The sequence below is a fragment of the Nyctereutes procyonoides genome, unplaced genomic scaffold, assembly GCF_905146905.1.
Source record: "Nyctereutes procyonoides isolate TBG_1078 unplaced genomic scaffold, NYPRO_anot_genome, whole genome shotgun sequence".
Taxonomy (NCBI): domain Eukaryota; kingdom Metazoa; phylum Chordata; class Mammalia; order Carnivora; family Canidae; genus Nyctereutes; species Nyctereutes procyonoides.
The window spans coordinates 20,776,030-20,794,354 of NW_026575037.1; the positions used below are offsets into that span (position 1 = coordinate 20,776,030).

Genomic DNA, 18,325 nt, shown 5'->3' on the forward strand with positions numbered 1-18,325 from the left:
AACACAGTAGACAAACAAAACAAGAAGGGAGGTGCAGACCTGAACAGACATTCCTTGTACTCACGTTCACACACAGGAACACTGTTATTCCAAAGGCTTTCCGTTCCAACCAAGACACAGTAACTAGAAGAACTCCCCTGTAAGCGGAACCTGAGGAGCAAAAGCAGTAGTGACTGGGTGAGCCCACCATTTCTCTCTCCCCTTTGCAGAAATACAGTTGAATGCCTACGTTAAAGCCCAGGTGACAAAGCCCAGCTCACTTGCTTTCTCAGTGGATAGAGGCTCCAAGATCAAAACATTTGGAAAGACTGACGTTTCCAATGAGGACAGAGCAATAACAACTGTCTCCGGTTTTCAACCTTTAGGAGGTCATCTGTCCCGCCTGCCCTCTGACAGCTCCCTGTTTGTCTCTATAAGGAACTCTGTTCTTTAAGGCAAACCATAGCATTTTCCTCTTTTCATGGAACCAGGGGGAAAAGAACTCCCTGATTCAAGTAAATCAGAAAACATGAAGAAAAACATCAGAGACTATTTTTTTTGTTTTTTGCCAACACATTCAGATTGTTCCTGAATGACACCTGCAGCATATCCACATTATCAATGGGTAAAACCACATTATCTAGGAAACATAAGAAAAGGTGAGAAGAGAGGATTCTCTGGAGGACCATCCTCCTTAAACATCTGGCTTATTGTCAGCCCAGTGGCTGCTTGTATTGCCTCCAGGTCTCTGTTGGGTGACAGATGCCTGCCAGGCATCCCTGGAATATATTGAGAACACTTGTTCCATCGTCCATGCTTTCTGCCTGTCGATGGTGTTGGAACATAATACCAAGATCATTTAGATTTCCATAACTGGTTAATGACATCGCTTGAAATGTGAGCATCTGTCTTCATGCTCCTTCAACACAGCCTGATTCTAATTAGATGATATACAATTAGATTTTAAAATACTCCTATTTACTCTTTCACTCCAATTCCAAATTCCACTGTGGATTGGTTTAAGTTTTTCTTGACAAATTCTCACATGTTACTTATCAATGACTTTCTTTTATATACCAACCTTTTTTTTTAACAACCCCTCTGCAATATTTATCTCCTCATGCCTCCAGGTCACTCCAGGTCTCCTCATGCCTCCAGGTCACTTTTTATTCATTCATGTAATGTTTCACTTAGATATTCAAGATCTGTTGTCAGACCTGCTGCTCATTATATTTATCAAGTTTCCTTTTTAAGCATCTGTTCATGGTTCTGTCTGGCTCCTACCATCCTTCCCAGTCAGGGTTTCAGATATTAGTCCTCTTGGGAACTTCTTTTCTGTTAGACAGCTTGCTTTTTGGATAGATTCCCCACCCCCACCCCCCCCATTGCCCCTGGTGTCAGCATATCAGCATCAAGCCCTGAGACTCTTGTCTCTAGGCCGGGTCACACTCACCCCTCATCACACACGAAGGACACTTTTGCCCCAAGTTGAAGACTAATTGGAAAGAGCACATGACCATTAGGGAGTTGGTCCAGGAAGTCAGCACATGATTTCCCTAGGAAAATAGCAACAACGGCAACAAACAGAAGTAAGACTACCATGTGAGGAACAAAAAGACTGGCCTGCAAACAAGTGAAAGTGAAAGTGTAGGCACCTTCACATCTTGGGGCTGCTGGGCTCCAGTCTCCCTGGGGTGTACAGCGCAGAGAAGCAGCCCCTTGGAGCTCATAGCCCGGCTCACAGCTGTAGAACACTTCCTGTCCGGGGGCAAAACTGTCCTTGTTCCTTGCGCTGTGTTTACCGTGGAAAATTTCTGGAGGTGCCTGACATGCTGCGGAAAGAACAGGGGCAAAGTATCAGTCAGGGGAAATGTCTTTTGCTAAACTCTCACCCTTACCAGGAGGTAGGACCTCATCCTTAGAGGAGTTCAGGTGTAACAAAGGAAATCAAATGATACTCCCGCCCCCACCCTGTTACTGCTATAGAAGTGAAGTATATGGCAGAGATGTAACCAAAGATCTCACAGCTAGTAAGAGGCAGATGATTAGAACTGAGTTCTTCCCAGCACAAGGTAAAATGCATTCCCAGAGAAGGGAGCCCTTTCTCTAGTGCTGGCTATTCAACATGGAATTATCAGCCCTATTGTAAAGGAGTGCTATGAAGCAGAGCTGAGATGATGCATTTAAAGTGCTTATTGTACAGCTGATTAGAAAGTCCACTTCAGCTTTCAGTATATTTGAGAGAGATGGAGCTGGTGTTTTGCTCTGAGAATTGCTCAATACGAGATTCCCTTTCAAAATGAAGGTGCATATGCATAAGTGCACACACCTATACAAGCCTACACGCTTTCTTAATTTCATGCTTCATCCTCCTAGATTGCCTCACACCGCTCACCATGCATCCTTCTTCTGGAACAAACACTGATCGGGATCCTGATCCTCTCTGACAACTCATGCCCTTTGTAGATCCCTTCAAAGCCTCAGTCGGACTCACCCCTAGTGCAGCTTGGCAACTCCGGCCCCCATTTGTTTTGGCGTTGGCAATACACGTTGGAGGGTCCTTCCATGACAAAGCCAGGCTTACAGATAAAACTCACGGTTTCATATAAGAAAAATAAACTTTTGTTCTCAGATATCCTTATAGCATTTTCAATGACTGGAGGTGTGCATCTATTAAGTACAATGCACTGAGGGGGAAGGTCGCTCCACGTGCCAACTCGATTGTCTTCGCTGGTACAATATATTGATGGGTTGCCCACAAGCTCATACAGCTTTTCCCCTCTATGTCCAGTATTGCAGCGATAGGTCACCACGGTTGCATATGGAAAATATTCTCTGTTGGTGCTAAGGAAATTTCCATTGGCAATGTCCGGGGGTGGCTCACAATGAATAGCTGGGAAAAGAGACTGCAACTTAAATCATAGTGAATTAAAAAAACTAGTAAGAGTCATCCAATGAGTATAACTATTTTTACATTTGCTATTTGTTTTAATCTTGGATAACATATAGATACGTTTTTACAAAGCTGTAATTTAGGTGGGCATAATAGCATGCTTTCTCCCTTTCCTACTTACACTATTTCCTATAAGCATATGCATTTAAAAAAAAACCCACATACTTTCAATTTTAAATAGCTCTTTGATCATATTATTATTATACCATAGTTTACACAGTTTTTCCCCTACTCCTTTCCACTGGCCTTAATTTCCATTTTTGTTATTAGCTCAGTATAGCTTAAAGAAAATAAAAAGACCCTTGCTAAAAGAAAAAAATGGAAGAGGAGAGAAACAACCCAGGTACACAAGAGTAGGAAATATAATTTAAATATATTTGCATATGTATAAGAAAATTATATGAAACTGCCCAAATGTTAAACATTTTGAAAATCTAAGTGATATAAATAGAAATATAAATTACCAATATTCATTCAAGAAAATATAGAAAGCTAGAATGGAGAAGAAACTTGTAAGAATAGAAAAAATATTTTACATAAAAGTTCTATCAAGTTACTTTCAGGTGATACATACTTCCAAATGTAATTTCAAATGTCTCACAAAATGTAAAAGACAGAAAACTTACCAACTCATTTTATCAAGCCTACGTTTGATATCACAACACGATACCCATGTAGAAGTGATCATATATGAGTCCACAAAACACCCTCCATACATTTGAACATATAGAAGTAGGACATATAGTACATTGTATTACTGTAATACCATATAACTAAAACTAAGCAACTTTATCAAAAACTCCCAAACAGGGCAGCCCAGGTGGCTCAGCAGTTTAGCACCGCCTTCAGCCCAGGGCGTGATCCTGGAGACCCAGGATCGAGTCCCATGTTGAGCTCCCTGCATGGAGCCTGCTTCTCCCTCTGCCTGTGTCTCTGCCTCTCTCTCTCTATGTCTCTCATGAATAAATAAATAAAATCTTTACAAAAAAAAGAAAACAAAACAAAAAACTTCAAAACACTTGAAATTGAAAATAAAATTTCTTGGGGCTCCTGAGTGACTCAGGTAGTTAAGAATCCAACTCTTGGTTTCCGCTTGGGTCATGATCTCAGGGGCCTGGGACGGAGCCCCACATTGTGCTCTGTGCACAGTAAGGAGTCTGCTTGAGGATTCTATCTCCCTTTCCACCTGCCCTTCCCCCACTCACTCTCTCTTTCTTTAAAAATAAATAAATACATCTTTTAAAAAATAAGTAAAAATAAAAATTCTTAAGGAGGCTTCTCCTTCTGGTAAGGGTAATCTTAATAATTCAAATCCAATATCACCCTCCTTCCATTTTCTCCCCCCAAGAAAGACTAGAAATGCTAGATAAAATATAAAATATATCTGTGAATGCACCAGAAAGTTAATAAACTAATGAAGCATCACTGGACTATGATCTGATAGAAGATAAAAATCTAGGTGAGAGTCAGGCATTTAGATTGCTCTTCTGCTGGAAGGTTGGCTGAATCGAGAAGGGGCATCTGAATGGTGAGTAGACTTTTGATAGTTTGATGGAGTCAAGGAACAAAAAATGGAGTCCAGGTCCTGCAAAAGTGGAAGCCTTGGTAACACCTTCTGATGTATACTGGGACCTCGAAGCAATAGGCCCTGAGGCTTAAGATTATTGGAGTAGTTCCTCAAGCACTGTAGGTGGCCCAGAAAAAAAAAAAGTTTCTGAAATTGAATGAAAATGGTCCCAGATTGCTAGTGTCCCCAGGTTTCTGAAGAAATTGCAACAAAAATCCTTCCTGAAGAAGGTTGATTATCTAAGATCTTGAATTTATTTCTACAGAAAGGTTTTCAAATATAATTCCTGACATACAATCAAGGTTCACCCACTACTGAAAGAGAAAAAATAACATGAAGAAGAGCCAGCATAATCACTGACAACAGAAACTGAACCATTAGGACCCCAGATGTTGGAGTTTTTACTCACAGATTTAAAATAATTACGTTTATCTATTTGAGGATGAAATATATGAAACTTGAACTGTTGGTAAGAACTAGAAGCAAAAACAACAGGGCAAATTTTGAAGGGAACCAAATACAAGTTTTTATAGTTGTAAAATACAATTATTGAAATGAAGAATCTGATAGAATTAACAGCCAGTAAGACACGGTTAAATAAAAATCAGTGAATTGGAAGCTAGGACAGAAGGAAATATCCAGAATAAAACACAGAGAGACAAAAGGATCAGAAATATGACAAAAAGAATAATAGACTTATAGGATAGAGGGATGAGGCCTATCACATGTTTAAATGAATTCCCACAATGAAAGGAGAAAGATATTAGAGCAGGAACATTTGAAGTAATGACTCAGAATTTTCCAAAACTGATGAAAGACATCATTGAACCACAGATTCAAGAATCCATACAAACTCAAGCAATACAAATATTTAAAAAAATCTTTAGCTTGACACATCATAGTAGTATTGTAAAAAAAAAAAAAAAATCAAGAGCAATTACCTTTAAAGGCAGCCAGAAAATAGAGATGATAACTCTTAAAGAAACCATACTTAGGAAGATATTTAAAGAACCTATTGTCAGAAGACCTACACTACAAAAATGCTAAAAGATAATTTTTTAGATTGAAGGAAAATAGTGTCATAAAGAACTGATAGAACAGCAATACGGAGGAAACATAACTGAAAGAGTATGTTTAAGTATAAATAAATACTGTTTTTATAAAAACAATAACATCTTGTGAGATATATGTAAAAGTACAAAAATTAACACAGTGAAGGAGAAACAGGACATGATCATCTTGATAGATACACAGTGTGATAAATTAGAGTATAAATTCACAATTAATCTTTTCTCAAGTTAGGAATAACAGTGTATTTCCTTAATCTGATAAAGAATATCTCCCCCAAACCTTCAGTAAACACTATGCTTTATAATGACTATTAAAAACTTAATATCGTCTCTTCCATTCAACATTGTATTGGAGGTTCTAGCCAATGCAGTAAAGCAAGAGAAATTAATAATAAAAAAATACGAGAAAGGAAAGGATTAAAACAAAGGATAATTATTCACCAGTGAATGATTATTGATGCAGCTTATCCAAAAGAATATACAGATACACTATTGCATTTATAAGTAAATTTAGCAAGATTGCTGGGTCCAAGTTCAAATGATTGCATATTTAAGAAACAATTAGGAAATGTTACATTTTCCAATGTCTATAATGTAAATCGGCAAATATTATTGAAAGAAATTGAAGAAGATTTAAATAATGGAGAAATATATCATGTCCGTAAATTTAAAACTCAAAATGTGAATATGCTAATGGTCCACAAATTGATTTACTGAGTCAAGAAAGTCAATACAAATTCCAGTAGGATTCTTTTTGTGAAAACTGACAAGCTGATTCTAAATTTTATCTCAAAATGCAAAGGGCCAAGAATTACCAAGTAAATTTTGGAAGAACTGCATGGTTAGGGGATATGCCACCAGATATCAACTCTTAATATAATGCTATAGTAATGAAAATAGTGTGATAAATAAACCAGAGGAACAGAACCTCTCTGAAATGTCACCTGATTTATGGTATACTATTGCATTGTGATATACAAAAAATGGTTTTTTAAGTAAATGATATTAGACGAATCGCTTATCCATTAGGAAAAAAAACAAACAAAATAAGCAAACAAATTTCTTGACCACACTCCACACCATACAAAAAGTAAACCTGAGATGCATCACAGACTTAACTTGAAAGATAAAATTATGGGCAAAGATTTCTTACGTAGAACACAGAAAGTAGTGACCAGAAAGGGTAGACTTAGTAAGTCTTATTAAAAGACACTATTAAAATGTATATCTTCTATCATCAAAAAACATCATTAAGGAAGCAAGAAGATGAGTTTTAGCCTGGAAGAAAATATTTGTGTTACATTTATTGGAAAATCTGAGAATGTATAAAGAATTTCTACAAAACAATAAAAGAGATACACAAACCAGCACCCAGGAGCCCAGAAATTATAAAATATTATGACCAAGTTGAGTTATTCCAAAAAGGTAAAATTGGAATTCAAAATCAGTTTGCCTTTGAAAAAGTAATTAAAACAATTCATTACAGGGACACCTGGGTGGCTCAGCGGTTGAGCGTATGCCTTCAGCTCAGGTTGTGATCCCGGGTCCGGGGATCAAGTCCTGCCTTGGGCTCCCTGACAGGAACCTGCTTCTCCCTCTGCCTATGTCTCTGCTGCTCTCTCTGTGTCTCTCATGAATGAATGAATGAATAAAATCTTTAAAAAAAACCCAATTCATTATATTAAGAGAGCTATGGAGAAACAATATGATTATTTCAATATATGTAGCCAAAGTGCCTGAAGAACTTCAACATGATTTAATGATAAATTCTTAGCAATGAGGAATATTAGGAAATTTCCTTTATCTGAAAATGGGTATCTACAAAAAGCCTATAGCAAACAATAGAAATATTTCAATCTTTCCCTTTGAGATGGAGAACAAGACAAGGATAACTTCTATCCCCATCGATGTTAAATATTTTAGTGGTGGTCCTAGGTAATATATGAAGGAAATAGAGAGAGAGATATGAAGGAAGGAAGGAAGGAAGGAAGGAAGGAAGGAAGGAAGGAAGGAAGGAAGGAAGGAAGGAAGGGTAGGAAAGAAGGTAGGGAGGGAAGGAAGAAAGAGTTGATTGGTTGCTTCCTTCTAAGTGCACTGGAGAATTTAAGAGAAAGAAAATACTTTAAATTCCTGCTCAAGGTCTGGCTCTGAAAGCTTCTATTATCTGCCCTAAAAGAAACACATGCACTCTGTAGCCACAGAGCCAAGATTTCTGAAGAACAAATCCAACATCTAATCCTGTGGCTGGATTCCAAGGTAAATTGAATTCACAGCTTAACAGGGTCTCTTATGTTAAAGTTTGAGCATTGATTGGGAGAAAGAGGACTCTAAAAATTGAGATGGAAAAAAAATAAAAATTGAGATGGAGCTAAGTGGGCAGAGTCTAAGGAAGCTGAATACCTCGAACCTGGAAATTCTGCTGAGCTTTCTTTGCTAGAAGCAGCAGCCTCTCCTTCCCTGTCTGAGGAGGTAAGCCTCCCCTTGTGCAAAGAAACTCTGATAATCTTTCCTGAGGTAGCTGCCCTGATAGGGTTGCCAGAAAGAATACAGGATATCCAGTTAAATTTGAATTTCAAATTTAAATTAAAAAAATAATGAAAAATTTCTAAGTATATCCCAAGCATTTCAAGGTACATATTTAGAATGCAAAAATATCTGTGGCTTACCTGAAATTCAACTTTAACTGGATATCTTGTATTTTTATTTACTAAATCTTGCAACCCAAATTTCAGGGACTTCTGATCTTCCTCAGGACCTACCATTGCTACTACACATTAATTCTGGTCCTTTAACCTGTTCTAAATCCTGGTAGACTTGGAAGTGGAGTTAGGAGGTGTTGTGGGAGGGAGTACAAATTATGACCTGCAAGAAGGCACAAAAAAAAAAAAAACCAGAATTAAGATTGTGAATTCAATGTTGTTAGAGCATGACTTAGATTAAATGAAGCTGAAATACAAGAACTTTCTTAGTGTACCCTTGAAGAAGAAATCCTATGGCTTTGGGATTTAGGAATGCCATAATGGACTTATGTGAGCCCCCTGTTTGTTCACTTCCTATGTGCAGGTGTGGGGGGCGGGTGTTGCAAGAGAGACTTTTTATCCTTTCACCCAAGGCTTTGAGAAATACATTTCATGCAGAATTTTCAATATCCTTGAAAAACTCTGTGATGGTTATTCTCTGTAGGCCGGGAATGACATTGGGAACTTTGTTATTGAGCTTGGTTTCCTAAATTCAATGGAGACAGAAGACCTCAGGATGGCAGAAGCCAAGTGGCAGCACTTAATATCCGGAGACAACTGAAACAGAAATCGGAATAATTTGCCTGCAGAGATCTTTGTCCCTGGCTAGTTGTTATGGAGCTTCTAAAACTGAAATAGATGAAGAGTGGCGTAAAGTATTATTTGTTGGGTAAAAGCAAAAGAGATCTAGGTCTGACCTGAATCACTCAAAACAAAACAAAACAAAACAAAAAGTTATGGTTTTTTTTGTCAACCAGCTCCCAGACTTGAGAGCCCATTGATAGACCTAGAGCAGCTCAGATAAATAGGAGACAGGATCTTCTTGAGAAAGCATGCTGCTACACAGCCAAAACGTATACCAGAAGTTTCCTCCCACCTCCACCAAGGAGCTTTGAAGCCATTCACCAAAGTTTAGATATAGGAAAAGTTACAGAATTAGAAATAGAAATGAAAATCTAGGAATAGATATAGGTGTATTATTTTTAAATAAAGAGATCTACCAAGATTACTGTTTTGTCATCTGATTTTTTCACATAAAAGTATATAATTAACATCTTTGTATGTCATTAATTGCTTCTCCGTGAGATCAATTTTTATTTTAGCTGAATAACATTCCAGCATATGGATGTATTTCTTCTCCTTCTCTTCCTCCTCCTCCTCTTCCTTCTCCTCCTCCTTCTTCTTCAGTAGGCTCTGCACCCAGTGTGGAGCCCAACATGGGGTTGCAACTCACTGCCTTGAGATCAAGAGCTGAGCTGAGATCAAGAGTCAGATGCTTAACTGACTAAGCCATCCAGGTGCTCCTGGATGTATTTCTTCTAATTATGTGTGGCTATATTTTATGTTTCTTAAGGAATTCTCTAAAATCATTTCTAACACGACTTTCTTTCTAGCATTTTCCAAATCATAGCTTGAAACATTTAGGTTACTTTAACCTTTTTTCTCTTATAAAGAATGAGGCAATGAAAAGTTTATAGTGAACTTCTAGTAAAAATTTGTCTTTATTTTCCAAGTATAAATTCTAAGAAACGGGTCAAAATATATGCCCATTTTGAGGCTTATAATACATGGTGCCTTTCAAGAGGTTTTGTGGAACTCTAAGTATGTGAAAGCTTCACAGCTTCACCAACCTTGGAGAGGTTAAAAAAAAAAAATCTTTACTAATTTGCCAAGTAGAATGATTGTTATACTGGGGGTGGAAAATCAACATAATTCTGAATTAACTGAAGTAAAAATAAAATTTGAAGGCTTTTATGAATTTGAGTTTCTAGATTCAGGGATCCCTGGGTGGCTCAGCAGTTTAGTGCCTGCCTTTGGCTCAGAGCAGCGTGAACCTGTGGTCTCAGGATCGAGTCCCACGTCAGGCTTCCTGCATAGAGCCTGCTTCTCCCTCTCCTGTGTCTCTGCCTCTCTCTCTCTCTCTCTCTCTCTCTTTCTGTGTGTGTATCTCATGAATAAGTAAATAAAATCTTAAAAAAAAATAAGTTCCTAGATTCAGAAAAGGCACAAAATAAGGAAAAACTTAAGGAAGCAGTTGCCAGAAACCCCATAGATATTGAGGGATAGAATGCACAAAAGCAATTCAATTAAGATTTTTATAACTTTAGGGGGAAACTTAGAATCTCTTGGTGAAGGTAAATAGGAAAGAATATTTCAACTTACTTACTCTCACAAATAGGTGGATCATCATCCCAGACGACAGTATTATCTGAGATGATGCATGAAATAGATGAATGACCAATAAGTTGGTATCTAGAGGGAAAGAAGAATGAATGTTATTTTCCCACTTAAATTGCAACTTGTAAGAGATTGCCATCTTGGAGAATTCAGAAGAACAATTTCCATTTGTCATAGTACTATCACTTTTCCAAATTTAATGTCTTTATTTGGACTTAAATTCTTCTTCATGGCTTTTAAACTAACTGGGCTCTCTCTTTCTATATTACTTTGAGCCATGTCTTCGTATAAACCTAAATTATTTAAGATTCATCAAACTAGAACGAAAGCAAATCCAAGTAGAATAAAAAAGTTGAACTCTGATTTCACATTTAAAATGTTAAAGGTAGAAATTCTGACTTAGTATGCCACAAACTGTTCAAAGTGTACCATAAAACTTGGAAAATTTAAGTTTCCCCCATTGATGATGTCTTGCAAAACTATAGTAGAATATTAAAACCAGGATACTGACATAGTATGATCCACCAATTTTATTCATATTTCCTGTTTGGTTTGTACTAATTTGTGACTAATTTGTGTAAGTATGTATGTGTGCATTTGGATATTTACATCTATTCAATTTTTTATACAGACTATTTTTAAGAGGAGTTTTAGGTTCACAGCAATATTGACCAGGAGAGGGGATCCCTGGGTGGCGCAGTGGTTTGGCGCCTGCCTTTGGCCCAGGGCGCGATCCTGGAGACCCGGGATCGAATCCCACGTCAGGCTCCCGGTGCATGGAGCCTGCTTCTCCCTCTGCCTGTGTCTCTGCCTCTCTCTCTCTCTCTGTGACTATCATAAATAAAAATTAAAATTAAAATTAAAAAAAAATAAAAAAAATATTGACCAGGAGATACAGAGATTTATGATATACTCCCTTTCCCTACACATGCATACTTTCCCATGTTATCAACAGCCCCCACCAGAGTGGTACAATTGGTTGCAACTGATGAACCTGCACTGACACATCATTATCATCTTTAGTACACAGTTTATATTAGGGCTTACTCTTGGCGTTGTACATTCTATGGCTTTGGACAAATATATAATGACATTACAGAATCACACAGAGTAGTTTTACTGCCCTAAAAATCTTCCATATTCATCTTTCCCTCCTCCCAACCTCTGGAAACTACTGATCTTTTTACTCCATATTCTCTTTTCCAGAATGCTACTTACCTGGAACCATAGACTATTTAGATTTTTCAGACTGGATTCTTTCACTTAGTAAATAAAAGGCATTTAAGTTTCCTCCATATCTTTCCATGGCTTGATAGCTTATTTCTGTTTTCCAGAGTGGGTTTGCCATTTTATATTCCTATCAGCAAGAATGAGTGATCCAGTTCCTCTACATCCAAGCCAGCATTTGGTGTTTTCACTAGTTTGTATTTTAGCCATTCAGATATGTATGTAGTATTGTTCCATTGTTGTTGTATTTTGCATTTTCCTAATGGCTAATGAAGCTGAATATCTTTTCATGTACTTACTTTCCATCTACATATTCTTTTCAGTGAAATGTCTGTTCATGTCCATACTGGGTTCAGTAGTGTGCCTTTAAATTTATGTCCTGAAACCTCAGAATCTGACTTTATTTGGAAATAAGGTCTTGGCAGATATAATGGAGTTAAGATGATGTCATACTGGATTAGCATGGGCCCTAATTCAATGACTGGTGTCCTTAGAAGAAGGAAATTTGGACAAAGAGAAAGAGGGAAGACAATGTTAACACATACAGAGGCAAAGCCATGTGAGAATAGAGGCAGAGATAGGAGTGATGTGTTTATAGCCAAGTGATACCAAGGGCTGCTGGTAATAGACCACATATTTGGTCACAAATGAGGTCTCAACAGGTAACAAAAGATTGAGATTAGTTCCTGCACATTTTCAGAATATAGTGTTTTGAAACTTGAACTCAATCACAAGGGAAAATTTGGAAGGAACTCAAATACTTAGAGGTTAAAGAGCATCCTACTAAAGAATGAATGGGTCACCCAGGAAACTAAAGAATGATTCAAAAGATTCAAATGAAAATGAAAACATAACTATTCAGAAGGTTTGAGATGCAACAAAGGTTGGTCCTAAAAGGGAAGTACATAGCATTACAAGCCTTTTCAAAATAGAAAAGTCTCAAATACACAAGCGAACCTTACACCTAAATGAGCTAGAGAAAGAACAGCAAATAGAGCCTAAACCAGGTAGGAAAAAAGAAATAATAAAGATTAGAGCAGCACTCAATGAAATAGAAACCAAAAGAATAGTAAAACAGATCAATGAACTAGAAGTTGTTTCTTTGAAAGAATTAATAAGATTGATAAACTCCTAGCCAGACTTATCAAAAAGAAAAAGAAAGGACCCAAATTAATAAAATCATGAATGAAAGAGGAGAGATGACCAACACCAAGGAAATACAATTTTAAGAACATATTATGAGCCACTATATGCCAACAAATTAGGCAATCTAGAAGGAAGGGATGGATTCCTCGAAACCTACAAATTACCAAAAGTGAAACAGGAAGTAGAAAACCTGAACAGACCAATAACCAGTGAGGAAATTGAAGCAGTCATCAAAAACCTCCCAACAAACAAAAGTCCTGGGCCAGATGACTTCCTAGGGAAATTCTACCAAACATTTAAAGAAGACATAATACCTACTCTACTAAAGCTGTTTCAGAAGATAGAAATGGAAAGAATACTTCCAAACTCATTCTATGAGGCCAGCATTACCTTGATCCCAAAACCAGGCAAAGACCTCACCGAAAAGGAGAATTACAGACCAATATCCCTGATGAATATGGATGCAAAAATTCTCACCAAGACACTAGCCAATAGGGTCCAACAGTACATTAAAAGGATTATTCACCATGACTAAGTGGGATTTATTCCTGGGCTGCAGGGGTGGTTCAACATTTGCAAATCAATCAATATAACATATCACGTTAATAAAAGAAAGGATAAGAACTTTATGATCCTCTTAATAGATGCAGAAAAAGCATTCAGCAAAGTACAGCATCCTTTCTTGATTAAATCTCACAGTGGGGATGCCTGGGTGGCTTAGCGGTGGAGCATCCACCTTTGGCTCAGGGCATGATCCCTGGCCCAGGGATCTGAGTCCCACATCAAGCTCCCTGCATGAAGCCTGCTTCTCCCTCTGCCTATGTCTCTGCCTCTCTATGTCTTGTGTGTCTGTCATGAATAAATAAATAAATAAAAACTTTAAAAAAAACTCCTCATAGTGTAGGGACAGAGGGAACATATGTCAGTATCATAAAAGCCATCTAGGAAAAGCCCACAATGGATATCATTCTCAATGGGAAAAAACAGAGCTTTTCTCCTAAGGTCAGGAACATGACAGGGATGTCCACTATCACCACTGTTACTCAATATAGTTCTAGAAGTCCTAGCCTCAGCAACCAGACAATGGAAAGATATAAAAGGCATTCAAATTGGCGAAGAAAAAAAAAAAAAAATTGGCAAAGAAGTCAAACTTTCACTCTTCCCAGATGACATGATACTCTAGGTGGAAAACACAAAAGACTCTGCCACAAAATTGCAGGAATTCAGCAAAAAAAAAAAAAAATCAGTGCACAGGAATCACTTGCATTTCTGTATACTAACAATGATACAGAAGAAAGGGAAAATGAGTCAATCCCATTTACAATTGCACCCAAAACCATAAGATATCAAGGAATAAACCTAACCAAAGAGGTAAAGGGTCTGTACTCTAAAAACTACAGAACACGTATGGAAGAAATTGAGAGAGACACAAAGAGATGGAAAAATATTTCATGCTCATGGATTGGAAGAATAAATATTGTTAAAATATCTATGCTACCCAGAGTAATTTACACATTCAATACAATCTCTATCAAAATACCATTGACATTTTTCACAGAGTTGGAACAAATAGTCCTAAAGTTTGTGTGGAACCAGAAAAGACCCAGAATAGCCAGACGAATATTGAAAAAGAAAACCAAAATGGGTGGCATCTCAATGCTAGACTTCCAAGCTCTATTACAAAGCTGTGATCATCAAGACAGTACAGTACTGGCACCAAAACAGACACATAGATCAATGGAACAGATTACAGAACCCAGAAATGGACCCTCAACTTTATGGTAACTTATCTTTGACAAAGCAGGAAAAAATATCCAATGGACAAAAGACAGTCTCTTTAACAAATCATGTTGGGAAAATTGGACATCCATATGCAGAAGAATGAAACAGGATCATTTCCTTACACTATACACAAAAATAGATCCAAAATAGATGAAAGACTTAAATGTGAGACAGGAATTCATCAATATCCTAGAAGAGAACCTAAGCAGCAACCTCTACAAGCTTGGCCACAGCAACTGCTTGCTAGATATGTCTCAAAGGCAAGGGAAACAAGACAAAAATGAACTATTGGGACTTCATCAAGATAAAAAGCTTCTGCACAACAAAGGAAGCAGTCAACAAAACTAAAAGACAACCTACAGAACGGGAGAAGATATTTGCAAATGACGTATTGGATAAAGGGCTAGTATCCAAGATCTGTATAGAACTTATCAAACTCAACACTCAAAAAACAAATAGTACAGTCATGAAATTGGAAGAAGCCATGAACAGACAGTTCTCCAACAAGACACACAAATGCCAACAGACAGATGAGAAAATGTTCCACATCACTTGTCATCAGGGAAATACAAATCACAACCACAATGAGATACCACCCTGTACTAGTCAGAATGGCTAAAACTAACAAGTCAGGAAACAACGTGTTGGCAAGGATGTGGAGAAAGGGGAGGAGCCCTCTTACACTGTTGGTGGGAATGCTAGCTGGCAAAGCCACTTGAAAACAGTAGGGAGATTTCTCAAGAAGTTACAAAATAGAACTACCCTACAATCCAGTAATTGCACTACTAGGTATTTACCCCAAAGATACAAATGTGGTGATTTGAAGGGGCACCTGTACCCCAATGTTCATAGCGACAACGTCCTCAATGACCCAACTGTGGAAAGAGCTGAGATGTTCATCAACAGATGAATGGATAAAGAAGATGTAGTATACATAGACAATGGAATATTACTCAGCCATCAGACATGGATGGAACTGGAGGTTATTATGCTGAGTGAAATAAGTTAATCAGAGGAAGACAATTATCAATGGTTTCTTCCTTCCAATTTTGATGCCTTTTGTTTCTTTTTCATGATTAATTGTCCTGGCTTAAACCTCCAGCACAGTGTTGGTTAAAAGTGGTGAGACATTTTCGATACTTTAATTTATATAAATGTGTGTATGTGAGAGGTGTATGTGTGTGAGTGTGTTGTGTATGTATCATAAAAAATATAATTTTAGCTGGGGATCATAGTAAAAAAAGTGTGAAAACTACTGTCCTAGAGAAACCTCTGTGCATGTGCATTTGGAGACATGTATATTTATGTTGGGAATGCTTATGATGATAGCTGAAACCAAACAAAGTAAAACAAACTAGAAACAACCCAAATATAACAACCAAGAAAAATAAATTGTGGTATATCCATACAAGGAAATACTATCAAGCTAAAATGAACCACAACCACATGGATAAGTGTCAGAAACAAACTGTTAATAGAAAAGCAAGTTGCAGAGAATACATATAATATGGCATTTGTATAAAGTTCAAAATATGCAAAGCTAAATATAAACTGTTTAGGAGGATTATGTGTGGGGGAAAATTGAAAACACACGCAAGGGAATGAACGACCTAAAATCGAACTTCCATAAAAACAAATGAACAACAAAAACAAAAAAAGCACATAGGAAGCTTTTTTTTTGTTGTTCATTTGTTTTTATGGAAGTTCGATTTGCCAACATATGGTATAACACCTAGTGCTCATCCCATCATGTCCCTCCTACATAGGAAGCTTCTAAGGTCTTAGCGATGTTTCTTAAAGTAGATAGCATATACACTGAAGTTCATTTTATTGTTATTACTGTTTTTAATTATCACTTATATTTATTTTAAGTGAGCAATAAATAATAAAAACAAAGCAAAAGTTAATATAAAAGAAAAAGCAGTCTCCCTATTTCTTTACTGAACTGGTTGTCTCCCTTAAGGATAAGCCAAAAAAATATGCTCACAGCAAAATTTCTGCACTGTGTGCATTTCAGAGAGGGGCTATAACAATCAAGTTTTGCCTGTCCATCACATTAGCTCCATTTTCCCGAACAAATCATTCCTTCCCACTTCTGACTCCACCATCGACAGCTCTTATGGCTTCAGGGTAAGAATATATGCATAGATCAAATAATGTTTGTTCCATTTGCTTCTTTAAAGAGCTGGTCCTTCCCATTTAATACGTGCTTCAACTGGTTTTTAGGTGCGTTACTTTGGTGTGCAATAGGCATCTTTCCTCCCCATCCCTGGAGTTCCTCTCATGGATATAAAAGTTTTTCCTATTTTTCCAATTATTTGTTTAGTCATTTCCAGTTGTAAATACCTAGATCCAAGCCATCACCTCCGCCTAGAAATCTTTTTGCCATGTTTTTGATGGACAAGTAGACTTTCTAAGACTTTTTTTTAAAAGATTCGTGCTACAGTTCTGGAACTATCATCCCAAATGATGCTGCTGCCAACTCACCCTACATTACAAGCATAATGAACAGTTGATCCAAACCGGGCGTCTCCGTCTACCGTCAATTTGCCATTCAGGAGTTCTGGAGGAGTTCCACATGATTTACCTATTGGGAAAGAAGCAGAATTTGGGGATTGGGTATTGAACACTCTGGACTTCTCTTAGTAACTACATAAGGTCCCAACTTGACTGAAAAGCATCCGTAGTTCCATAGATTTCTCCACCTTGAAGAAACTTACAAGACTGCCTCAGGACCAGCCACCTGCTAAGAACCACTTTCAAAAAGACCTCCCCTCCAAATCTATCTTGTCCCTGTACTGTGCCTCCCAGAAAAATGTAAACTTCCCTTATTACTGAAGTGTTTACTCTGTAATTCAACCAATGAAAATCAGAGCTCTCGAAGTCTGGGATTCTCTCCCCACCTACACTTTTCTCTACTTTTTTGAGTCATTCATTACTTAGTTGCAGTGGTGACAAAGGGAAATCCCTGCTGAAGGGAGATTTTCCCTCAATCATGCCTTGTGATGTTCATTTCTTATGAAATGAACCTGTAATGAAGGTGCCAGGAAGTCAAAGTAGTAGGAAGATGTGACAGAATAGCTCTCACATGTGCTATACTTTAAGCAAACTTATCAAGTCATATGTGTCTGAGTTCCAAAATCTGAATGGATATTTGATTGACACAGAGGAATTCTCAGTCCAGAGGTACTTACGTTTACACATATTTTCAACGCTTGACCAGACCGAGTTCTGTAGGCACTTCATGGAGAACACTCTCTTTTGGTAACCAGGGCGGCACTCATACTTAATAGATGTCCCAATGGGAAACTCAGACTCATTGATCAGTCTTAAAGGCTTGGCAAATGGAAGCTGTTCTGGGGCTTTGCATTGACCTGGAGACCAAGACCACAGTGACATCTAGATTAAGGAAGAAATTTCTGCTCTACTTTCTCTTTTTCTCCAATATGCTTCATAGTCGTGATCAAAGAAAAAGAACACCTAATGATGGTAAAATGATTGTTTCTCTTAGTAGTGATCTTAGAAATGAACTTTTAATTTTTTTAAAGATTTATTTCTTTATTCTGAGGAGAGAGGAGAGAGCATGCATGAGTGAGAAGAGGGGCAGAGGGGGACAAAGAGGGAGAGAAAAAAATCTCAAGCAGACTCCCTGCTGAGTGCAGATTGACGTGGGGCTCAATCTCAT

The 18,325-nt window shown here is 37.6% G+C and overlaps 1 protein-coding gene across 1 annotated transcript in view; it reads right to left on the reverse strand.

Annotated features, from left to right (window-relative positions):
* LOC129505911 (complement receptor type 1-like) overlaps window positions 1–18,325 on the reverse strand; it is a 70,616-nt gene that overhangs the window by 27,602 nt on the left and 24,689 nt on the right. The window contains exons 3-9 of the mRNA XM_055319260.1: window positions 17,835–18,014; window positions 17,128–17,227; window positions 10,475–10,560; window positions 2,474–2,872; window positions 1,635–1,811; window positions 1,433–1,535; window positions 65–150 (exon numbers count right to left, since the gene is read on the reverse strand). Coding sequence (XP_055175235.1) covers window positions 65–150; window positions 1,433–1,535; window positions 1,635–1,811; window positions 2,474–2,872; window positions 10,475–10,560; window positions 17,128–17,227; window positions 17,835–18,014 — 1,131 coding nt within the window. The remainder of the gene's footprint in view (window positions 1–64; window positions 151–1,432; window positions 1,536–1,634; window positions 1,812–2,473; window positions 2,873–10,474; window positions 10,561–17,127; window positions 17,228–17,834; window positions 18,015–18,325) is intronic.